At 32.9% G+C, this 26,800-nt stretch overlaps 2 protein-coding genes and 1 long non-coding RNA gene across 3 annotated transcripts in view; 2 read left to right on the top strand and 1 right to left on the bottom strand.

Annotated features, from left to right (window-relative positions):
• The window catches only part of LOC139503551 (uncharacterized), a 186,046-nt gene that overhangs the window by 4,118 nt on the left and 155,128 nt on the right, over positions 1 to 26,800 (bottom strand). The gene's annotated exons all lie outside the window — the stretch shown is intronic.
• LOC139502563 (uncharacterized) lies at positions 1,881 to 3,930 on the top strand. Its single transcript, XM_071292063.1, has 2 exons — positions 1,881 to 2,011; positions 2,870 to 3,930. The coding sequence occupies exon 2, from the start codon at positions 2,898 to 2,900 to the stop codon at positions 3,831 to 3,833; it is 936 nt and encodes a 311-aa protein (XP_071148164.1). The 5' UTR covers positions 1,881 to 2,011; positions 2,870 to 2,897; the 3' UTR covers positions 3,834 to 3,930.
• On the top strand, positions 6,152 to 9,566 carry LOC139502562 (uncharacterized). Its single transcript, XR_011658883.1, has 2 exons — positions 6,152 to 6,243; positions 8,552 to 9,566. It is a non-coding gene; the product is annotated as an uncharacterized lncRNA (long non-coding RNA).

Below are 26,800 nucleotides of genomic sequence, written 5' to 3'. Positions count from 1 at the left end.
GTGGTGGCACCTGTCAACAAAGTCCGTGTAGTTTTAAAGAGAGACGGAGTACACCTAAGAGCTTTTCAAGCTCATACGTCAGTGCAAATTTTATAACCCCCCCCCCTCCCCTTTCAAAAGAAAGGTATACAAATGACATAAAACACTAAAGACTTAGCAACAGAACACTAGTAAAAACTGGAGAGATCTCAGTTGGTCCGGAATGGAAAACAGGTCCACATCTTACAACAGCATTGTTGTTTGGGTAAACTTACGTACAGACTTGGTAAAAAATTTGATTCGGTGAGTTAACAATCGGCTTGATTACAATTTCAACATATCCATCGTCATCTGTGAAATTGATATTTCACAACACACAAAACATTCGTGATGGTATCCGTAGAATATCTCACTATTCACAACTATAAACCCTTCAGTAAGTTCATTTGGTAGCAAATCTGTCGAATAGAAAGCATGACAGGAAATATAAAGTTTCAAATATCGTATCAAGTATCTCTATGGTACCTTGATATTGCTAAACAGATATAGAAAGTTAAATTTGAGAAGCTGAAATCATGTATTTTGTCTTAAACTTTTCCCCAATCAACACTATTGTCAATTTCAAAATGCATATGAAGGTATGAGGCCTAAATTACTGTATCTGTTGTATCCTTTATTTCAAGTAAGTTCTGATATCAGAGGTCTACATTGTCACCAAACTTGGCATACATACCGAATAACGGGTTATTTTGGATTATTTTCATGGATAGAACAATATCGCCAAAATAAATTCGGCCAAAAAATTAAAAGTGTACGTGCAAAGTAAATGATAAAAGTTTTCCATCCGGCAAAATAATAACCGCCAACATATTTCGTATATCTGATTCAATGAAAATCACGAAATTTTACACCTTTGCCGCTTTACTGTATATGAGAGAACATCATCTGTATAGCGGAACGTGATTTTAAACTGGAGTGCTAGCTTCTTTTAATTTTCTCTTAGAATGTCACCATGAAGTCTTCATAATATGATTAAAAGAAAAAAGTCGGTATATGTAGGAGTGCATTTGGTATAAAGGTAAATGCCGATCGCGTTTCAAAACGAATTCTAACCGTAACAATTATATCATAAATCAAGAAATGTAGCACGAGCGTTACGTATTAACTGAGATATGCAAACGCTATACGATGAAGCGAATGATATGTTACTGCTAAGAAACGGAAAATTAACAATTAGTAAGTTTAAATCATTTTATTTAGCATAGAGATGAGTTTGTTGATGTCCATACGTGTCAATACTTTAATCTCAAGGTTACTAGGATATATGAGAAAAAAGTCAAACAACAAAAAAGTGGAACCTCAAGAAAAATTCAAAACGGAAAGTACCATATCAAGTAGATCAAACGAATGGAAAAGCTGTCATATTCCTGACTGGGTATGCATATATAGAATAAACATGGCTTAAACCTGGTCGACTTTGTGACGTCGACTACGTTGACCCTGCTTTAGAAACTATGACCCATACATATCACTGACGACATAATAAATGAACTGACGTTGGTAAGTTCGACTCGAACCATCTTCCGGTTTACTTGTATTACAAAGAAAACACATGATCCTATCATGTACCCATTGTACTTCATAGCGCTTAGATAATATCAATATCAAACTAATAATTTATATATTTATTTGGCAGCAATACATAAATATGAAGTACACTTTATATAAAAGTTTGAAAAAAGAAATATTGTAACGACCTTTGAAATAAATTGCATGTCGTCAATTTACCAAGAAAAGATCAATAACTTTGATTGCAATGAGAATTTAATAATTGCTATATATTGATTAGTTCAGTCAAACAATTAAACAAGTTAGGTTTGATTATACCGTGTCAAATTGAAATAAGAAAATGATTTTAAATAATACAATCAGAGCAATTATTACATTTGTGTTGAAGATATTATCTAACACATGGTAATAATTTGAAATAAGGAGACATAATATCCACCTGCTAAGTTTAAGCAAAGTATTGGTAAGTTTGATCGAGTATTCATCATCAATGATATTTTATGTTGAATTATTCTAAACATTAAGCTTTTTAAGTTGTGTTTTTTAGACTGCTTCAGACTTGGCCAGGTTCAATATGTTTTCGATTTAATATGTTCGACTATTCAATTTTATTATTTTGTTTAATTTTGGTAAACTATGAATTTTGTTAACTAGTCCAGAAGATATTTTTGTGTGAAGATGTCTTGTTATTACAACTGAGAATTTAGAAATTTCTCATCCGTCTATTTTGAAAAAGTTTAATAACGGTTCAATGATAACTCGAGTGTTCACGCGAACCATGATTGTCTTCGATTGCTTTCTGCAATAGTTCTTTCTTTTTTTTTAATAACGTGATAGAATTTAGTTTGTTGTATCTCCCTTCTGAATTATTTCATATTATGACTTGCCGTGGCACGTACACCTTGATTGTTTTGTTCATTGTTAAAGGAACAATGGTTGAACACATCTTCATTGTGTCTCATCTTATTGTTGTTCATTGGAAATAAACTTACTCCGCTCAGTTGAAACCCTTTTCTCATTAAAAACGTTGGTTTAACACAAGTTATATACTGATGACGGCTTACATATAATTCCTTCATATATTTGAATATCCCTTTCTGGTCAATTGCAAAACCTACGATATACCGTTCAAAAATCGAGGCTTTTATTCTCGCTTTTGTTTTTAAGAATATGAAATGGATGTCATGATTATTCTGAAATGTTACGATACGTAAATTTATTATTTACGTAAGTTATTAATTGAGTATGTTTCAAAATCCTTATACTTATTTTCAGATATACAGCTTGTGATTTGTCATTTAAACAAAAGTCATTATTTCAGTGAGTAAAACTTACCGCCAGATACAGCTATGGTTTTTATTCTAAATCAATCGAAGGAAATTGTGTATGTCAAGGGCATAGGAAATAAGGAACTGACCGTAGGTAAACGTATTGGAATCAAACATGGAGATTGTAGTGCAAGCGAAGGTGTACCTACCGCAAACGAAAATGAATGGCAATGGGCAAAAGATAATGGCTTTACCCAAATTTTGCCCAAGGAAAAAGTAAAGCTTAGACCAGCGTTTGACAAAAAACCACTTCATATAACAATGATAACTAAAACACAAACAATTTGCAATGCCTTTCCTATTCGGGAAAAAGAGCAAGTCATCGTGAAGGACGAAGATGAACTTTTGTGTATTGAAATTGTCAAAGAGAAAGAAAAAGTTTTAGGGAGATACACAATTGAAGTAGAATCAAAAAGGGAATTTGGCAATAGTTCAAAAACTAGAGATGATCAGCTTTACAGAGAAAGACAAATTCAACCGGAGAGAGGACAAAATACCAAACTGCGGCCAAACTATTGGGACGCCAAACGAATGTACCAATTTACCATAGAAACTTGCAACCCTCAAGAACGACAGAAAAAATGGAAATTACATGATTGTAGGAAGAAAAAATCCGATAAGGTCAGGCCAGTTACTAACAATGAGGAATATAATGGTTGTAAGAAGAAAATATTCTATAGGGTCATGCCAGTTACTGGGCATAACGAAACCATTTCACGCATTGGCGTAATTGCAATCAGCGAGCAAAATTCTACAGACTTTATGAGATCCCTGATATCTGAATTAGAGCAAAATCCAGGTATAAATGTGAGGTATTGCGAAATACATCAAGATGATTATAATGAAGAATTCAATTATCATGTTTACACAATTCAACTTAACATCAGAAATTTCGATGTACATCAACGAACATTACGTTGGCCAATAGAAGTTGCCGAATATTATACAATGGATTAACGAAATTATTAAAAACAGCCTTTCAGTTAACAATTTCTAAGTAATGCTTTAACTATATGAAACAAATCATGTTTCCATTAAATACGTTGTACAATAATCAGGATTTTTTTTTCGTATACAGACATACGACACAAAAGCATAAGCCGATAAAGTGCTTTTTTAAACGTCAAAAAAGCGGGGTAACTTGCAAAAGGAAATACAATGCTCAAAAAATAAGTCGAGACCTAGGCCTTTTGTTGACATATTTACCTCAAACGATATTTTTGATTAATTATCAATAAGTGTTTACCTCTTTCGATATTTATTCGACTGTTTTACAAGTGAGAGATTTAGCTAGCTAAGAAAAGGTTTGACTCACCACATATTACATAAGAAAATACCTGTACCAAGTCAGGAATATGACAGATGACAACCATTCGTTTGATGTGTTTGAGCTTTTGAGTTTGACAAATCTGTCTTTCGAAATGTCTAATCTTCACTTTCGACATAAGTATGTTATATTTATGTTTCATCTATCTTGATGCTTATACTGTTATTGGTCCTTCTCCTATATGCAGCTTAGATTTTTTTTTAATATGTACAAAATAGAACGATTATAGTTGTTTTTTTTGGGACTTGTCTTGGCACTTTTGTTTTTAGACATGAAACGGTTCACATATTTGACAAATGTTTGAATTTTCAATTACAAAATCTATTCTAGGATGTCAATGATAACGACTACAACTCAAAACCTCCTGATTGAATATGTGCTATATCTACATTTGTATTAATATAAAAAAAAAAAAGATGTGGTATGATTGCCAATGAGACAACTATCAACAAAAGACAAAAATGACACAGACATTAACAACTATATGTCACCGTACGTCCTGCAAAAATGAGCAAAGCCCATACCGCATAGTCAGCTATAAAAGACCCCAATAAGAAAATGTAAAGCAATTCAAACGAGAAAACTAACGGTTCGCCAAGTTAGTACTGGCGACGTTAACATTGTGAATAACCTTTCTCTGCGAAAGGCCCGAGATATACGTACTATAAAAACAATCGCATAGGCGATTTTTTTTAATGAACGCTTATCCATTGTGACTCTAACTTAATCTATGTTTCTATTGTTCAAAATTAAAGCATTTACTTAATAAAACGGTTATTAAGTAGTCTATATTTTCATGTTGTCATGTTCAACGATGCAATAACAAAGTTCAATATTAACCAGTTAAAAAGTACAAATATAACATAAAATGAAATAAATAGGTGCACATCTTCATAACCTAGAATAAATATTTTTGTAGTATATGTGGTAAGCTCACAATAGTATCAGTACTGCAACTTGTTAAGAGTTGCCGTGAGAAATGTTATGAATTATTGCTCTTCACCTTTAATACACCTTATCGCTATTTGTCCGCCATTGCTGGAAATCACACAGGTTCCCGTAAAATTTTGACGTCATAAAACAAAATGTCTGACGCAACAATGGAAAAGTGATTGTTGTTGACGTCAAAAGTTCAAGCGGACGGGTCAGCCGGGAATAGCGATAAGGTGTATATAAGCTTTGGATTTCAAATATTTTAGCCACGAGCATCACTGAAAAAGACATATATTATCGAAATGCGCATCTGGTGCAGGAAAATTGGTACCATTAATGTTATTTCTACCACTGGTTCGATGCCTCTGCTGATGGACTGTTAGTCCCCGAGGTTATCACCAGATCAGTAGCCAGCACTTTGGTACTGGCATGAAAATACGGATTTTTTTGTGTTATTAAGATTTGCTGTATCAAAATGTTAGAAATTATTATAAATTAAGGAATTTATCTCCCTCATGCAAAGCTCTGATTCCTCTCATGGATTTGGCTATACTTTTTGGATCTTTTGGATTATAGCTCTTCATCTTTTATATAAGCTTTGGGTGTGAAATATTTTGGCCACGAGCATCACTGAAGAGACATGTATTGTCGAAATGTGCATGTGGTGCAGGAAAATCAGTACTGTTAATGTTATCATGCCTTCATCAATTATCTTTTGAATTTAAATATTTTTTTAGAACATTTACATAGTATGCTACCTCCTGGAGAGTTCAACAAAATCGAAATTACAGGATAATTGATTTAAAGTACAAGTATCTACATTTAAATACCTTCAAAATAGATCGTCAAATTACAAACACAAGAGATTTATAACTTTGATTACAGTTAAGTATTAATTATTGATTCATGAAGGTTTCTAAAATGCAAAGGTTGATTCGCGCCAATTATCAATAAGAAAAGAATTTAAATAATTAAAACTTTTATAAATATATACGTTAAGTCTATGCTATTATAATGCATGTTAAAAATTAAAATAAGGAGTGTATTTGGAATAACGACAACTATTCAACTAAGATCAAATTACGTGGATTTTTGTCAACGTATGCAGTAAGTAATTTTGTACTTAATTTTTTATCATAAAATTTAATTTTGAATTTGTAAAAAAATTATATAATTACGGATTTTCAACACCAGGTAAAATGCATTACAAAAATGTAAATTAGCCGGAACAATTGTGAAAATTTTACTTTATCAATGTTAATATAAAACAATGTTGACAACTTACACATGTGGAGCAGTATCTGGTTTCCTTTTTGGAGCACCTGAGATCGTCCCCAATTTATAGTGGAGTTTGTGTTGCTTAATCTTCAGATTTCTAAATTGTGTCTTGTTAACTATTTGTCTGTTTGTCTTTTTCTTTTTAGTAATGGCGTTGTCAGTTTGTTTTCGATCTTTTGAGGTTGGGTGTCCTTCTGGTATATTTCGCCCCTCTTTACTGTCTTGAATCACAGTTAATTCATCCGGTTTATTTTTAAGTGTTTAAATTAATTTCAGTGTAACCTGGCTAATCCGAAACACAGCGCACCAGAAAAAAATGACGGATTAAGCAATGTGTCCAATACTCAGCTTTTTTCCGAATGATAGGCATACTTTGGGACTAGGATAATGTGACGGTTAAAGCAGGAAGTTGGATTACTCAGGTGTTGGAGTAGGCAGGTTACACTGAATTTGTTTTGTTACTTTATTATCGATGTTTTAATGTTGTATTATGAATTCCTATTTCTTAATTTTAGATTTAAATGAATTAACTTGGTTTCAAATTTAAATAGGCCATTCTTTTGTACAGTTGCTAAATTTCACCTACGATACTTTTTAGATTGATCGCATTTGGGTCATTTTTCTATAAATGTCCAGAAACAATAATGGAAAATGGCACTTGTTATCAAATAGTTTGTTTCTATGTATATTAGAGAGTTTTCCTGATGTTTTTTGTTTTCCTCTTATATTTGATGTGTTCCCTCGGATTTTGTTTGTAACCCGGATTTGTTTTCTCTCAATCGATTTATGACCTTTGAACATAGATTAACTGTTGTTGCCTTTATTTACCTTTGACTTTGTATTAATAAAGAGAAAGCAAGGATATAAGTCAGTGAAGTACCAAAAAATCTTTTTATATATACCAGGTTAAATTTTGATTTACGCCAGACTCGCGTTTCGTCTACATAAGACTCATCAGTGACGCTAGAATCCCAAAATGCTATAAAGGCCAAATGTAATACAAAGTTGAAGAGTATTGAAGACCAAAATTCCTAAAAGTTTATCCAAATACAGCGAAGGTAATCTATTCCTGAAGTAGGAAAGCCTTAATATTTCAACTTTTCTCAAGTATGTATCTATTGAATTTCTAATAATATTTTTCTCAAACTTGAGATTCAAGACTACTGCGCGCTTGAATCATCGGTGTAAAAAAAAGGAATTTGATGCCACTGTCATAAAAGTGAGAGGTTTAGCGCTATAAAACCAAGTTCAATCCACCATTTTCTACATTTGAAAATACCTGTACCAAGTCGGAATATGACAGTTGTTGTCTATTCGTTTGATGTGTTTTATTCTTTGATTTTTCCATTTGATTAGGGACTTTTTGAATTTTCCTAGGAGTTCAGTACTTTTGTAATTTTACTTTTTTTGTATAAGTCGGGTAAAGTACGATAAATTATCCGGTATTTTCTAACTATTGAATTTCATCTCATCTGATTGAGAGTTATCTCAGTGACAAATATATCTCATCTTTTTATTTTTACACAAAGCATGCAAATCGTATCATTGGAAACTAGTATAACGTTTGTCAGACTATTTCTCCGGTTATGTGTATTGATGGGAAAAGTGAGTGGTTTCAAAAGACTATAAAATACGAATACACTATATTACCTTTCACCTTTCAACAAATAAAAAATATGCTGCACGGTCCTTCAGGATGTTCGCTACTCTGTTTCAAAATAACAAGCTTAGTGAAGACCATTATAATTTTATTTAGAAATAAAGGAACTAAAAAAAGCAGACACAATTAAGTGTCCGTGTACTTGTTTTGGAGATATTAGCAATTGAAAACTTTGCGGGAAATGATTCTCTCTAGACTTTTCATACATTTAGCATATGGCACAATTTTTCTTTCAAAAACACTACAAAACTAACAAGGATTTCATAAGATTTTCAAATACGGCTTTTTAAACTATCTGTGATATAATTATAGAAAGAAAAGTATGGGTTAGTTAGCAAAGGTTTCTAATGGCACTATATGGATAAAACTAGAGGATTCCGAATATCTGGCGAAAATTCAAAAACAAGAGAGCGAACATCCTCAATATAAACTTTATGATATATTCTTATGTCTTGTAATTTGTACAATATATTTCAGATCATACAACTAGCCGACTGTTATAGCTATGGTATTGGTACAAAATGATTCAAATGGAATCTTATATGTAAAAGCTACTCGACATCAGGACTTGGCAGTTCAAAAACGGGTTGGATTTGAAGTGCACGCGTATGGTGAGGAAAGAGGTGCACATGCAGATAAGGAAACTAAATGGCATTGTGTACCAAATAATGGCTATACCCAAATTGCACCTAAGAGCGAATTACAGTTCAGCCCAGTAGACAATAAAACTATCTATATAACAATAAAAGCGCAAAAACAAGTGATTTGTGATAGCCTTCCTCTTCGGAACAAAAGCGATGTCGTTGTAAAAATTAAAGGTGAATTAGTGTTTGGTCAGAATACCAAAAGGAAGAAAAAAATGATATATAGATACGACATAAAACCAGAATGTAAAACAGAAGCTGACAATGATCTAAAGGTAAAAATTGAAGACATTGAGTGGGAATATAAGAAAATGCAAGCGGAAACCGCACAAATTAGAGAAAAGAGGACAAACAATTGGGAAACAAATCGCATATACGAGTTAATTTTTAAAACTCGCAACTTTCAAAACCGATATGATAATAGGGTATATAATGGTTGTAGTGAGCAAATATGCCATAAGGTGAGGCCAGCTTCCTATTGTAAAGAGAAAACAACACGCATTGGAATAATTGCCATAAGCGACAGAAATTCTGAAGATTTTGTCAGGTCATTGATATTTTTATTAGAACACACTCGTGATATAAATGTTAGATATTTCAAAGTTGAATAGAGATGATTATATCAACAGATTCAAGCTTCATGTTTACGAAATTCAACTCGACATTGGACACTTCGATGTGCTGAAACCTACGAAAATTACATTGGCCAGAGGAAGTTGCTGAATATTATCAGTGGGATTGAAATGACATTCATAACAGTAAAATATCAAGTTCTTTTTCATATTTGAAATTATAGTTAAAAAAAGTACATTTGATGCATTATACAATACATAATATGTTTGTTTTAACCCGCAACATTATTGATGGGCCTGTCCAAAGTCAGGAGCCTGTAGTATAAGGGTTGTCGATTGTTTCTATACATCATATCAGGTTGTCGTCAATTGTGTTGTACATAAGCTTTAAACATAAGTTTAACACCAATTCTTTTTGAAAATTATAGTACCGGGTCAAGAATTTATGATTTTTTACTCGTTCCGGACATTGATAGCGTTTGATTTTGTCAGAATTGTTTTGGGAATTCCCTCTTTTTTAAATAGCTATGGAATTCGGTAGTATTGTTATACTTTTTCCAAACCGTTGTTTTTCTTTCATGAATTGTTTTACATTTATCATTTCATGGCCTTTTGAAGAGGAGAAGCGAAAGATACCAAAGTAGAAAATAAACAGACAACACCATGTTTAAAAACGGGAAAAAGACCAACAGATAATCAGACAAACAACAGTACACAACACATTAAATAACACAGAAAACTAATGACTTAGCAGCACGAACCTAGTCAAAAACAGGGATTATCACAGGTGCTCCGGAAATGTAAGCAGATCCTGCTACACATGCGTTATTACAAACCCGGAAAATATCAGGTATTTTATATTTGGGAAAACGGGACAGAATTGTAATTACATATCAGCGGACATCTGTGAAACAGACATTCCATATCAGTCAGCTAACGTATTTTCTGGTTGTTACGTCGGTAAAATTTACGAAGAGTGATGATTTCAACTTTACCACTTGGAACTCTTCGTGTAATAGCTTCCTAGTGATCAGCAACCCTCTATCAAGAAAATCATGAACGGAAAAACAAACCCAGGAATGTCATATCAAATATAAGATATACAATTCATAGGCAGACGCTGTTGAAATGTTGCAACATAGAATTCGAAGGTTCACAATTGGGATAAAAAAAAAATATCAATATAGTCGTAGCGATTGGTTTTCTATCTCTGAGCTTGTATCTTTCGCTTTCTTCTTCTATTCTATAACTTTAATTCAATGGGTTAATTTCAATAAAGTCACCAAAATTTCTTGGAATAAAATTATCTATTCAGCGTAAATTACGGTAAAAAAAATACTGCTCAATATTTTCTTTTTTTTCCTACGAAGGTCCTTATACAGTAAGACTCATACGATTAAAGTAACAAATCCTTCAGAAGAAAATCATAGTTGGTTTGTAAGGGAATAGCTATTATTTGTTGAAAAAAACATTCTTCAAACGGTACAAATATGTTGTCAATCAAAAAATTAAGCATCTAGATAATGTCAATTTCCGAAGATCTTTAGTAAGCATCAGAATGATACTTTTTAACATAGTACGTGTTATCCCGTCCTAAGACAAGATACTTGCATATGCGTTGGTCTTTCCTTTCTAAAAAACAAAGCAGGACCAACATTTTCTATTTGTCGTTTAATTGGAACCGGCAATACTTGTGTAAAGTGTAGACATTTCAAATTGTTTATATTATTTCAAACAATTATATTATTTCCTGCTAAAGTAGGATCCGACAACACTGATGCTGAATATGTGATGGGCAGGCATGGTTGCGGGGTGAAAAATGAGAATGGTGAACGTGCTATCGATCTCTGTCTTTGTAATAAACTGGTGATAGGAGGGACCATCTTTCCACATAAAAACATCCATAAACTAACATGGAAATCACCTGATGGAAGAACAGTTAACCAGATTGACCACATATTGGTGAACAACAAGTGGCGTAGATCATTAAGAGATGTACGAGTACTCAGGGGTGCAGATGTAAACAGCGATCACTACCTACTGAAAGCTACCATCAAACTAAAACTAAGAAAGGCACATGTTGAAAACCAGAACAGAAAGAGACTAGACACAGCAAGGTTGAAGTCATCAAACGTCAAGAAAGCTTTTTGCTTAGAATTGAAAAATCGGTTTAGTGTGCTAGATAACTCTGATGATGGAGAAGATAGTGTACAAGAAAAATGGGATAACATCAAAGATATTTATGTAAAGACGGCAGAAAAGACAGTTGGTCATAAGACAAAAAAGAACAAAGATTGGTTAACATCGGAAACATGGCAAAACATTGAAGAAAGAAAGATTATAAAACTAAAATCAGTAAATGCAAAATCCAAAAGGTTACAAGATCAACTGCAAGTAACATACAGAGCAAAGGACAAAGAGGTCAAAAGAAGTGCGAGAAAAGATAAAAGACAATATTTGGAGGACCTTGCAAAAGAAGCAGAAAAGGCAGCCATTCTTGGAGAGTTAAGTACAGTTTACAAAATCACCAAACAACTCTGTGGAACATCAAATGCACAGACAGCACATGTAAACGACAAAAATGGCAAAGCATTGAAAACAGAAAGGGAACAAGCAGAAAGGTGGGTCCAACATTTCAAAGAGGTATTAAACTGCCCTGAGCCTGATTTCATAGCTACCCCTGAACCATCAGAAGACGATTTAAACATCAACACAGAACCACCAACTATAGATGAAGTAAGAAATGCCATTAAATCATTGAAGACGGGGAAGGCACCAGGCATCGATTCCATTCACGCAGAGATGTTAAAGGCAGACTTAGAAACATCATCCAAAGTACTCCACAATCTTTTCCTTGTCATCTGGGAAGAAGGGAACATTCCATCAGACTGGAGCAAAGGCCTGATTGTAAAATTACCAAAGAAAGGCAATCTACGCAACTGTGACAACTGGAGAGGGATTACATTACTTTCTGTCCCTAGTAAGGTCTTTTGCAAAATTCTTCTAAAAAGAATTGATAAAATTGTAGATGAAAAGCTTAGAGAAGAACAAGCAGGCTTTAGACGAGGCAGAGGATGCATTGACCAAATTTTCACTCTGAGGAACATCATCGAGCAATGCATTGAAAGGAACACACCACTTTTCATTAATTTCATTGACTTCAAAAAGGCCTTTGACAGTATCCATAGAGAAACTCTTTGGAAAATTGTAAGATCATATGGAATTCCACCTTAGATATTGATGCTAATAAAAGCCTTCTACAACAGCTTTGAATGCAGTGTCATCCTTGATAGCTCTATCTCAGACTCATTTGAAGTAAAATCTGGTGTAAGACAAGGATGTATTATGTCACCAATCTTATTTTTATTGGCCATTGACTGGATACAAAGAAATACAACATCAGATAAGAAAAGGGGTATCCAGTGGACCTTGTTTAACCAGCTAGAAGACCTTGATTTTGCTGATGACATTGCCATATTATCAACAACAAGTGAACACCTCCAAGAGAAGACCAACATACTTACCAACTATGCAAAGCAAACTGGTCTGAATGTCAATACCAAGAAGACCAAGGCAATGTCAATAAACAATAGAAATACAACACCAATAACAATCAATGATCTGCCAGTGGACAGTGTTGACGATTTCACCTACCTATGAAGCATCATAAGCAAAGATAATGGAACAGGGAAGGATATAAAGGCAAGACTATCTAAGGCACGCGCAACATTTGCTAGACTTCATACAATCTGGAAGTCTAACCAGTACAGTTTAAGGACCAAACTGCTAATTTACAACAGCAATGTAAAATCTGTCCTACTGTATGGTTCGGAAACATGGCGTGTTTTAGTGAGTGACCTTCAAAAAGTAGATGCTTTCCATACTAGCTGCCTTAGAAAAATCAACAAAATATTCTGGCCAAATAAGATCAGCAACAAGAGCCTTTTGAAGAAATGCAATGCTAAGAGCATAACAGAAGAAATTAAACAACGAAGATTTAGATGGTTAGGTCATGTACTGAGAATGCCACAACACCGCACACCTAAAACAGCTCTATATTGGACACCACCAGGAAAAAGGCAACCAGGGAGGCCTAGAATCACCTGGCGAAGAACTGTAACAGCAGAATTAGAAGCAATGGGATACACCTGGGGCCAAGCCAAGTACATAGCTAAGGACAGAGAGAAGTGGAGGCAGTTTGTTGTGGCCTTATGTCCCACTTGGGATGAAGAGGATAAGCTAAGCTAAGCTAATATTATTTCAAGACGAAAGAGTCTTAAATTGTATGAACTCTAAAAGATCTTTGGATTTTTTTTAGTCTTCACATCTGATTCACGCCATATAAATGACAGTTTAACAATAACTTTGTTGTTCGGCTATGCTTGCTGATAAACATTATGTAGCTTGTTATGAGATATGGGTTTTACTCAGTGATAAAGGCTGTTCAACGTCATTTTGTGTCTGTTGGAGTGTTGACAAAGGCGATCATATTATATCTTTTCATTTTTATATTTATTTTAATACATACATACGGTAGAGAAGCAAGGCCTGGTATGGTCATGGTTTACAGAACAGACCTATCTTTGTCACATTACGTATTAACAAAATTTACACAAAGATTAAATGTTGCCCTGTGAAACTATTTATCAAATGAATGAAAGTGTTAAAACGGTTCGAATTGTATTAGAATCATATTCAAAACAGTGTAGCTGTGGCCATTGATTGACAACCTTAAATTATCCCATTGACTGGGGCAGATTAGATGAACGTGTGTCTGTAACGACAACTGCTCACTACTTACTTATTATAGAATTTAAACTGTGGGGTCACCAAAGGTTCTTAACGCCTTTAATATTAAAATAGTTCGAAAAATTAATCAGGAATAACTTTATGTTTTGATTTATATTATTGATATAAATCAAAACATCGTGTTATTCCTGATTAGTTTTTCTAATTTCTTTATTTAGGTGTTGAGAACCTTTTGTGACCCTACAGTTTAAGTGCCTTTAACAAGTACATAGTGAGCAGCGGTTGTTACAGACAAATGTTCGCCTAATCTGCCCCAGTCAATGGGATAATTTAAGGTTGTCAATCAATGGCCACAGCTACACTGTTTTGAATATGATTCTATTCATTTATCAAAAGTTATTGGTATACAATTGGTTCGACGTTTAAAAAAAAAAGATGAAAGAGTTACACCGCTTTGTGCGGGATAACATTCTATTCCATACTTGAGATCGAAAATACAAATCGGCAGATAATTTTACTGTATCGAAATTTGCTAATTCGATGGTCTACAGATAGGGACTCAATGGGATTTTTTTCATAAGCAATAAATACAAATAAAGTATATATTATTTGATTGTACCCTGAAGTAGAAATTTAATAAGGCATATTTTTTTTATATTCTTATTTGACCTTTGACCTTATGCATCTGTATGATTTTCATGTAATTGCATTTTTTTCCTGCCATATAACAACCGTAGTCTAATTGAAGATACTTTTTGTACACATAGTCTTGCTGAATTGATGAAAAAAAAATGATATATTTAAAAGAAATATTGACTTTCTAAAAACGCGAAAAGGACGTTGAAATCAGGCATTTGCATATAATTGGACATGTTTATGATAATAAACAGCATTGCTTGAATATATATTAGTCCATGTTTAAGACATGTTTTATGTGTATATATTGTTTATATAGCTGTCTTCAAACAAGAAATTGGATATATCTATACCAATATCCTCTTCACGACATTCGATTATAAAACTAATGACGACCTTCCTTACATGGTACGATCATACAAAATACACATGTTTTTGTCGTTGTTTTTTGTATTCTAAAACTATCCACAGCATTGCTTGAATATATATTAGTCCATGTTTAAGACATGTTTTATGTGTATATATTAAACATAGACGACTTGAAATGTGCATAACTTTCACCAAAATCAAATCTTTAATTAGAAGTAACTCTTTTCATTTTTATTGCATAAATAGTCCATGAATGTTGTGTCGTCATTCTCTTATATTTAATGAGTTTCCCTCGGTTTTGGTTTGTGACCCGGATTTGTTTTTTTTTCTATCGATTTATGAGTTTTGAACATCGATATACTACTGTTGCCTTTAATTTTACCGTTGATTGCTGTTTGTCCTTAGTGTTTTTCGTTTATATCTGTTGCATAAATTAGGTCGTTTTTGTTATTTTTTTTACATTTTGACCATTTCCGCGCATTACACGGCTTTCTTACGGAATGGGTTTGGCACATTTTAAAATGACTTACATAAAACTGCCATTTTTATTGTAAATGATTTTATATACAAAAATGTATCATTGTAGATCATATGGCTTCTTCTTATTTCTATATCAATTCAATATTCAATGCGGAATGAAAAACGTATTATGTGATTGTTTTCTCTTTAACGTGGAATGTGTCTTTCCTAGATTATTCCTTGTTGTAGGGATATTCTCATAAAATCGTATTACGTTAAGAAATAAAACAGAAAAGCTGTTAAAATATTATCCACTTCTTCAATACGACACACAGAAAACAGCGATATCGCAGCAGAATATACTAATTTTGTATATTGTGTTATACCTAATTTACAAATCCAACAATTAACAGATGTTTAAGTCAAACTCTTAATCGTCGTCTATAGAAAATGTATCAGCAAAATAATAGCATGAAACGCATTTATATATATATTAATATTTGCACAAACACATCACCAAAAATGATTTTGAAAGAACAGTTGATTCTATTTAGGTTAACTTTGCTTAAGTTAATTGAAACATATGTTTATATAGCTGTCTTCAAACAAGAAATTGGATATATCTATACCAATATCCTCTTCACGACATTCGATTATAAAACTAATGACGACCTTCCTTACATGGTACAATCATACAAAATACACATGTTTTTTGTTGTTGTTTTTTGTATTCTAAAACTATCCACTTAAAATTTGTCTTTTTGTTTTATTGTTTGTCTTCTAAAACTATCCACTTTAAATCTTGAATCGGGGAAGTATTAAAATAAACCTACTTCAGTGCTCAATCAAACTCCGAAATAAACACTTGAAGCTATATAATATCGATATATTTATTAATGGTTTTCATATCCTACCTATTTATCATATATCAGGAAGACTTAAGCAGATACAGTAAAGGTTAGATTACGAAATATTTTCTGATCACTCCAAATCTGTTCATTTCAAATGATAAATGAAATGAAACATGCAAACATTAAAACATGATTTGATTATAAATAATTACATTACATTTATTTTTCATTAGAATCAGTAATTTTGAATACCTGACATCAATCACGAGGCACTCCAATATCAAATATAATTTCCGTATAAAATAAAACAGCTATGACTGCATATGCTATCAGTGACAATACTAAATAAATCCATTTATAACACCGATAAAAAGCTTTATATAAATCTTAAGTTGATTGTTGTAGCATAGAAATGTGATGAAACAAATTAAATGCCCCTATTTATTTTGTAAAAGCGTTCATCGTGCGCACATTTTTAACAGGAAGCGCAAGATGTGCTTCTGTCATCGCATTTTATACACCAATACAATTATAAAAAGGACGGTAAAAGATAAAGGCATGGCAATTTTGTATAATTAAAACATGCATTTAATAATAACCGTTCAAAACTAATAAAGGTCGTTGATGGATGTCCATTTCAGAGTTTGGATGATTCATGCTGTAGGTTCAATACAAATCTACTAACATCAAGGCACCAGTGTAATTAAGGAGAGGAATGCAACTGTACCTGACTAGAAAAAATACAAAATCTACCAAGCAATTAGGCAATGAATTTGTAATATAGGAATATGAATGTCAGCGCTCAAAAATTATTTCTAATCCGACATCTATCGGAAAGTGTACAAAGCCATGTCATGACAAAACCTCAGATAACTAAAAGAAGAAAACAGCTGTAGGTTTATGTTTCAAAAATGAACCAGTTAAATAATTGACAACTGTTAAATGTATAACTGGATTCTGAATTGTAATAGGCAAATACACAAACGGTGTGTGACAGATGTAAAAAGGTTTGGAGAACGCATACCTACTTCTAATATGATACAATTGTGTAGCAGCACATCATTAGAACCAGCTGTGAATTACAATTGAAAAAGGCTTGATCTACCAGTACGTACACAATCAAACGAGCGCAGTTCGGCAATGAACCCTTTATTAACCGTAATTTGATTACCACAATTCAACATTTCACTTTTTCTGTTTTACAGTTAGACATGTTGAAGTTTTTGTTCAGGCTAAGGGTGACAAAGAAACGAACAAAAATCGGGGTTCAGCGCTAAACTAATGTTCATTTTCAAATTGTATACTCTATGTATAAATAATAAAGCATACAGATAATATGAGTACAACATATGTATTAAAACAAACAATATTACATCAATATGTTTCCCATAGAAAAAAGGGGAACGCAGACTATCTACATGTAATAAGAGGAAAGTATTGATATTACGGTTTCTTTTTTGTTAATACATATCTTTTTGTTAATCCTTATTAATTGTCTAACTATAAAATACAATCGAATGTTTTAGGCATGTAGGAATTACTAGATGAGTCATTTCTTTATTTCAACAATGAATAGTTTGCCTTTAAAAAAGTGGCACTAACTTTTTTTTCAGATAGTTAGTATTGATTCTTGAACTCCAAATACAGATTTTGGATTTATAAGGCCGAATTTTTCATGTATGGCTCAATCATTCTCGGTCTTGGCATTTGTGCTATTTTGACAATGTGGTTGGTGATCTGCATCTTCAATATGAAACGACACCTTTGTCCAAAAAAGCCAATACAAAGGTGTAAATGGTGTAATCGTCTCCAAAACGAACCAGTAAAGCGCCGATCACCTGTAAAAATTCGACAAAACTTCCCATTGAAAGTGGCTTTTAACCTGCCACAACAAGAGAACGCAATAGACAAAAAACAATATTGTGAACCATGGGAAGCAACAAGTAGCGTGTGAATTTCAGAAAATGAAATTGACGATGACTAATCATCACTGTAGTGTAAAATGATGAAACATACGGAATAGTAATGTATGAGCAACACAAGAAGAATTATCTCATAACACATGTCTAAAAATGTAACCGTAAATAACAATTTTTATTCTTTTCCAGTTTTCTGTAATTCTCTTAAATCCACATATTTCACCCAAAATCACCTTTTCCTCAATTATATTAAATGTAGATTTTTAATATGTTGTTAGTACAAGCCTATATTCTAATTTTCACTTTAAAACCCTTGCGTTGCCATAAGTTGCAGGTTGAGTGATTTTAGAGCTAAATTGACTAAGCTATATTACAAGTATCTATATATGTAAAAATTGTCAATAGAATATGATATAACCAACAGGAACCACAAAGATTAGACAAATCAACTATAGGTCAACCTTACCTGATTAATTTATAACCTCAGTCTCTATAACTTTCAGACCGTTGTACATCAACACAATCTTAAATGTATCAACTAATTTGTCATCTAAACTAACATTCCCTACACGATGCAAACAGAAATATGCAGGGTTAACTATGAATAAATAAACGCATCAAATTTTGTATTTACGCCAGACGCACGTTTCGTCTACAAAAGACTCATCAGTAACGCTCGAATCCAAAAAAATCAAAAAGGCCAAATAAAGTACGAAGTTGAAGAGCATTGAGGACCAAAGTTCCTAAAATATTGCCAAATACAGCTAAGGTAATCTATTCCTGAGGTAGAAAAGCCTTAGTATTTCAAAAATTTAAAAGTTTTGTAAACAGTAAATTTAAAAATATGACCGTATCAATGATAATTCATGTCAGCATAGAAGTGCTGACTACTGGACTGGTGATACCCTCGGGGAATTAAAACTCTATGAGTGTTTAAACTCATCATAGATTAAAATGTGTACGCCAAACGCGAGTTTCGTCAACAAAAGACGCATTAGTGACGCTCGAATAAAAAAAGTTAAACAGTTAAAACAAAGTCCGAAGTTGAAGAGAATTGAGAACCCAAAAGCGATACTTCCTGACAAGGTATAGTCACAACGAACACAAATTCAGCCTATTGAAGTGTAGGGCTAATGAAACTTGACTGGTGATTGGTTTAAGGATCCAGCTATCCTTTTGGATATTACGGAGTATCGTACATATTGTTACACATTTGGATATGCTTGTCTTTTAGCTTTAATTTTGCTCCGACTGCGATGCTGTTGCTGGTACAGAGAGTTTGGTAGTTCTGACATTATGAAACTCTGTAGATGGTCATGACTGATATTTCAAGCTAATCATACATTTATGATATGCCGATTATGTATAAAGCAAGTCGATTTAATCGATTTGATACAGTTATTAACATGAGCAGTATTAACATATGAAGTATTTTCATAACCCCTCCCCCTTTCCAACCCACCCATTGGTCTCTTTTTTATTTCAGTCTGTGCTTTTTCTGTTAATAAGGTGTAGATGTTTTTTTCTTTATTCAAATTCCTTTCTAAAGAAACAGTTTAATGAATATGTGTTATAGTAGTCTCAGATATATGCGACTCTTGAAAATATGATTGAATCTGAATATTTTATAGATTAATCTTTAACCTTACATAATGTTGTATTGACAATTGAAATTTTACAATTGGTAAAACATGTCCGTTATATGCAAATATTTTACCTGTGAATAGTTATCAAAGGTATCATCAGTGACGCTCATATCAAAATATTTAGAAAGACAGGTAATTTCAAAAAACATGGGATACGAATTTTAATTTCACAGCTGGGTGACGAATATACACGAATGCTCAGATTATTGTAGTAAATCATTAATAGGGTGCATATGGGGGTTTACAAAATAGAGATCAATTGGCAAAAACTATATAAAGAATAGAGAAAATGAACCAACAAAATAACGAATAGAGAATAATGAGGTGCTAAAATGTAAAGAATACAGAATAATTTGAATAAATGGTGCAAAATCCTGCATTCTGACCCTTTTCTGACACTGAAATTTCGCTCCTGAAAATTCCATTTTTTAAGTTATAAATTTCAAAATATAAAAAAAAAACAAAAAAAATTCAACCGTGCATGATATATGTGTCAAAAAAGTTAACAATCCAACTGGATAGGAAAAACGGAATATGTAAGCTTAAACTGATACTTTCAATTTGTGTTGGACACCTTGCTAGGACAGAAGGGGTCTTGGCATGCTGCTTTGAAATTATAAAAAATGTACAAATAACTTAGAATTGAGTCTCGTGATGTCCTCCTCTAAACATAGAACAAACGACGTTAGAACATTTTCGTTCATCATCATTTCTAAAGACAGTGTTTATAGGGTTAAAAAATACATTCACATAAAGTTCAGCTGCACAAACATATTGTAAATAGCAGGCTAATGTTTCATTATCTGTATAAAAAATAAGAAAGTAAAATAATGATTAACAATTGGACAACGGTATTTTTTTTATTAAATATAAAACCCAATTTCAGGGGGGAAAGTTGGTTTTGGGAAAGAAATGCAGAGTTGGATTTATTTATATGGAAATCCTAGAGGCATTATGTTTTTGGTTTGTGTGTCTGGTCGTCTGTCCCGCTTCAAGTTAAAGGTTTTGTCAATTTAGGTAGTTTTTAATTAAGTTGAAGTCAAATCAACTTGAAACTGATCATATGTTCCCTTTGATATGATATTTTTAATCATAATGAGATTGTGAAATTGATATTTCATAACATTCTACATAAAGATGATGGTATCCATAAAATGTCTACTATATTAACATTAACGGTACCAATTTTTCTGCACCAGATGCGTATTTCGACAAATAATGTCTCTTCAGTGATGCTCGTGGCCAAAATATGTAAAATCCAAAGCTTATATAAAAGATGTAGAGCTATAATCCAAAAGCTCTAAAAAAGTATAGCCAAATCCGTGAAAGGAATCAACGCTTTGCATGAGGGAGATACATTCCTTAATTTATAATATTTTTTAACATTTTGTAACAGCAAATTTAATAACACAAAAAAATCCGTATTTTCATGCCAGTACCGGAGTACTGGCTACTGGGCTGGTGATACCCTCGGGGACTAACAGTCCACCAGCAGAGGCATCGACCCAGTGGTAGTAGTAACATTAACGGTACCAATTTTTCTGCACCAGATGCGCATTTCGACAAATAATGTCTCTTCAGTGATGCTCGTGGCCAAAATATGTAAAATCCAAAGCTTATATAAAAGATGTAGAGCTATAATCCAAAAGTTCCAAAAAAGTATAGCCAAATCCGTGAAAGGAATCAGAGATTTGCATAAGGGAGATACATTCCTTAATTTATAATATTTTTTAACATTTTGTAACAGCAAATTTAATAACACAAAAAAATCCGTATTTTCATGCCAGTACCAGAGTACTGGCTACTGGGCTGGTGATATCCTCGGGGACTAACAGTTCACCAGCAGAGGCATCGACCCAGTGGTAGTAATAACATTAACGGTACCAATTTTTCTGCACCAGATGCGCATTTCGACAAATAATGTCTCTTCAGTGATGCTCGTGGCCAAAATATGTAAAATCCAAAGCTTATATAAAAGATGTAGAGCTGTAATCCAAAAGTTCCAAAAAAGTATAGCCAAATCCGTGAAAGGAATCAGAGCTTTGCATGAGGGAGATACATTTCTTAATTTATAATAGTTTTTAAAATTTTGTAACAGCAAATTTAATAACACAAAAAAATCCGTATTTTCATGCCAGTACCGGAGTACTGGCTACTGGGCTGGTGTTACCCTCGGGGACTAACAGTCCACCAGCAGAGGCATTGACCCAGTGGTAGTAATAACATTAACGGTACCAATTTTTCTGCACCAGATGCGCATTTCAACAAATAATGTCTCTTCAGTGACCTTGTGTCAGTAATAACATTTGGTAGCAATTCTCTTTAAAGTAAATCATGACAGGAAGTACAGACTATCCTAACAAGTATCTCTAAAATACCTTGATATTACTAAAAAGATGCAGAAAATTAAAATTCAGAAGCTGAAATCATTTCTTTTGTCGTTCGTTTTGTTCCCAGTCAAACCGTAGTGTCAATTTCAAAATCAAAGAAGGTAGCAGGTCAAACTTACTGTATCTGTTGTATACTTTATTTCAAGTTAGTTGGGATAAAAGAAATAAAGGTATGTGACTGCTGGGAAACGAGAAATTGACAACTGGAATGTTGAAATAATTTCATTTGTCATTTAATTGGGTTTGGTGATATCCATACTTGACAATATTAAGGAACATTCAAGATATAAGCCAACATCTAATTTTCTGGTTATACTTTAATCCAACGTTGACTACGATATATGAGAAAAAAAATCAAATAACAAAAATACCGAACTCCAAGAAAAATTCAAAGCGGAAAGTCCCATAGAAAAAAGCACAATCAATAGTTCAATAGCACTGTTCGAAATTCATAAATCGATTGAGACGCAAATAAACAATGTACTATAGTACATCACGACAACAGAAACACTGAAGTGAACGAAAACCAAAACAACAATGCAACACACACAGAAACAAACTATACAATAACAATTGCCATTTTCCTGACTTGGTAATGGACATTTTAGACAAAAATCGTGGGTTGAACCTGGTTTTGCGACTAGCTAAACCTCGCGCTTTTACGGAAATGTTTAAAATAACATTACAATGAAAACATTACATGACAAGACTAAAGTAAAAATAAATGCAAGAACATTCAGGACAACGAAACTCACAAATACACATTACAATAGGACATTTCGACATGCTAATAGTTATCAAAGGTACCAGGCTCACAATGTAATACACCATGCGTACTTTCGTCTACACAAGGCTCGCCAGTTACGCTCAGATACAAAAAAATAAAGAAAGCCAAACAATTACACACTTGAAGATGATAGGTGATCCAAAATTCTACAAAGTGGAGCCAAATACGGCTAAGATTATCTTTGTCTGTGATGAGAAAATCCTTATTATTTAAAATAATTCATACTTTTGCAAACAGTAAATTCATAAAAATGACCATATAATTGATGTTTATGTCAACACCGAAATGGTGACTTACTACAAATAAAAAAAAAAACGTAAAATAAAAAACGAAAGCGCATAAAACAGTACAAAATAACCTTGCATTGTCACCTACAGAATAACACTACGCCACAAAATCACGTCACAGGTAAAAGTGACGTCACAATAATTTTCGAAAAGTTTGATATAGTTCAAAATCAGGTTTGTAATTATGGCATTTAATGTTTAATACAACAATTACAATTTAATTAATATAGAATTGTGTTAGCAACCATATAATTAATCGTATTATCTAGCGATGTATGTATTAAAATTTTATAAATAAAACGATAAAGCAAATAAATCGTATAGCTTAAGTTGCCCCAAACTAAAATCTTATAAATGAACTGGCTAATTAATTATCTTTACTTTTACATACGAATAATATATTAAAAAATAAGAACCACACCTACAAATAACAACACATTTAACAATATCCGATCAGAATTAAAAATACAACATCATAACTAAATACATTAATTTTGATAAAGCAAAGTACCCTAACACGTCTTATAGTAATGCGAAATCACACTCGACAAAACATTCAAATTCGGGAATAGGTCACGTTCGGTACTTAAAGGAAAAGACGACGTTAATTGTTAACAACAATCTAAGACCTTGTAAAAATGTCCTTAAATGAAGGCAACAGTAGTATACCGCTGTTCAAAATTCATAAATCGATAGAGAAAAAAAAATCAGGGTTACAAACTAAAGCTGAGAGAAACGGATCAAATATAAGAGAACTACGACACAAAAGAGACACAACACCGAAATGTAACACACACAGAAACGAACTATAATGTAACAAAGGCCGTTTTACTGACTTGGTACAGGGTATTTTATGAAAAAAATGGTGGGTTGAACCTGGTTTTGTGGCATGCCAAACCTCCCGCTTTAATGGCAGTGTTAATAATAACATTAAAATGACAACATTACACGACAGGGTTACAATAAATAAACAGATAAATGGGATAAAATGTAGGACAGAGAAACAAAAGAATAATATCCATCTAAAGGTAACAGGTTAAAAAATATTTTATACGCCAGACGCGCGCTACGTCCACACAAAACTATGCTCAGATGTAAAAAAACGCCATAACAACTACAAAGTTGAAGATTGCCGAGGACCAAAAGTTCAAAAAAGTTGTGAGGCCAGGGTTATCCGCCTAGGAAAACAAATATTTATTATTAAGAATAATACATAGTTTTGCAAACAGTAAATTTTATAAAATGATATACTGTTCGTGATTTGTCATTTATACAAAGTCATTATTTCAGTGGGTAAAACCGCCAGATACAGCTATGGTATTCATTCCCAATGAATTGAAGGAAATTGTATATGTCAAGGTCTTAGGAAATAAGGAGCTGACCGTAGGTAAACGTATTGGAATCACACATGAAGTGTACCTACCGAAAACGAAAATGAATGGCAATGGGCAAAAGATAATGGCTTTACCCAAAAACTAAAGCTTAGACCAGCGGTTGACAAAAAACCAATTCATGTAACCTTGATAACTAAAACACAAACAATTTGCAATGCCTTTCCTATTCGGGAAAAAGAGCAAGTCATAGTGAAGTCTGAAGATGAACTATTGTGTGTTGAAATTGTCGAAGAGAAAGAAAAAGTTTCAGGGAGATACACAATCGGAGTAGAATCAAAAAGGGAAGTTGGCAGCAGTTAAAAAACTAGAGATGATTACCTTTACAGGGAAAGAAAAATTCAACCGGAGAGAGGACAAAATACCAAACTGCGGCTAAATTATTGGGACTACAAACGAATGTACCAATTTACTATAGAAACTTGCAACCCTCAAGAACGATATGCTAACGGGAAATTACATGGTTGTAGGAAGAAAAAATCCGATAAGATCAGGCCAGTTACTGACAATGGGGAATATAATGGTTGTAGGAAGAAAATATTCTATAGGGTCAGGCTAGTTACTGCAGATAACGAAACCATTTCACGCATTGGCATAATTGCAATCAGCGAGCAAAATTCTAAAGACTTTCTGAGATCCCTGATATCTGAATTAGAGCAAAATCACGGTATAAATGTATTTTAAGTTTCTTGTGTACAATTTGGAAATTAGTATGGCGTTCATTATCACTGGACAAGTATATAATTGTTTAGGGGCCAGCTGAAGGACGCCTCCGGGTGCGGGAATTTCTCGCTACATTGAAGACCTGTTGGTGTTGTTTTTTATTTGGTCGGGTTGTTGTCTCTTTGACACATTCCCCATTTCCATTCTCAATTTTAAGGTATTGCGAAATGCATCAAGATGATTATAATGAAGAATTCAATTATCATGTTTACCAAATTCAACTCAACATCAGAAATTTCGATGTGCAGAAACAACGGATATGACATTGGCCAATAGAAGTTGCCGAATATTATACAATGGATTAACAAAAATATTTATAACAACCTTTCAGTTAACTCAATTCTTCATGATGTTTTAACTTTTTTTTTCTTAAATTGCATTCAATAGATTAAAGAATAAAGTGGGTATTTCTTTCGTTTATAGACATACGACACAAATCAGGAATAGGACAGATGATAACCATTCGTTTGATGTGTTTGAGCTTTTGAGTTTGACAAATCTGTCTTTCGAAATGTCTAATCTTCACTTTCGACATAAGTATATTATATTTATGTTACATCTATCTAGATGCTTATACTGTTATTCGTCCTTCTCCTATATACAGCTTAGGTTTTTTTAATATGTACAAAATGGAACGATTATAGTTGTTTTTAGGACTTGTGTAGGCACTTTTGTTTTTAGACATGAAACGGTTCACATATTTGACAAATGTTTAAATTTTCAATAACAAAATCTATTCTAGGATGTCAATACTAACAACTACAACTCAAACCTCCTGATTGCATCTGTGCTATATTTACATTTATATCCATGTAAGTACTGGCGACGTTAACATTGTGAATAACATTTCTCTGCGGAAGGCCCAAGATATATGTATTATAAAAACAATGCATAGGCGATTTTTGAATGAACGCTTATCCTTTGTGACTCTAACTTAATCTATGTTTCTATTGTTCAAAACTAAAGCATTTGCTAAATAGAAAGGTGATTTAAAAGTCTATATATCTTTATGTTGTCATGTTGATCGATGCAATAACATATCAAAGTTCAATATTAATCTGTTCAAAAATACAAATATAACATAAAATGAAACAAAAAGGTGCACATCTTCATAACCTAAAATATATATATAGACTATACTGTAGCATATTGGGTAAGCTTACATAGGTATCAGTACAACACTTGTTTAGGGTTGACGTGAGAAATGGTATGCCTTCATCAATTATCTTTTGAATTTTAATGTTTTATAGAATATTTACATAATATACTACTTTATGAAGCGTTCAATAAAATCCAAATTACA

The sequence above is a fragment of the Mytilus edulis genome, chromosome 14 (assembly GCF_963676685.1).
Source record: "Mytilus edulis chromosome 14, xbMytEdul2.2, whole genome shotgun sequence".
In the NCBI taxonomy this organism is placed as follows: Eukaryota; Metazoa; Mollusca; class Bivalvia; order Mytilida; family Mytilidae; genus Mytilus; species Mytilus edulis.
Note: the sequence above shows the minus strand (reverse complement) of the source record. Positions and strands in the feature narration are given on the sequence as shown.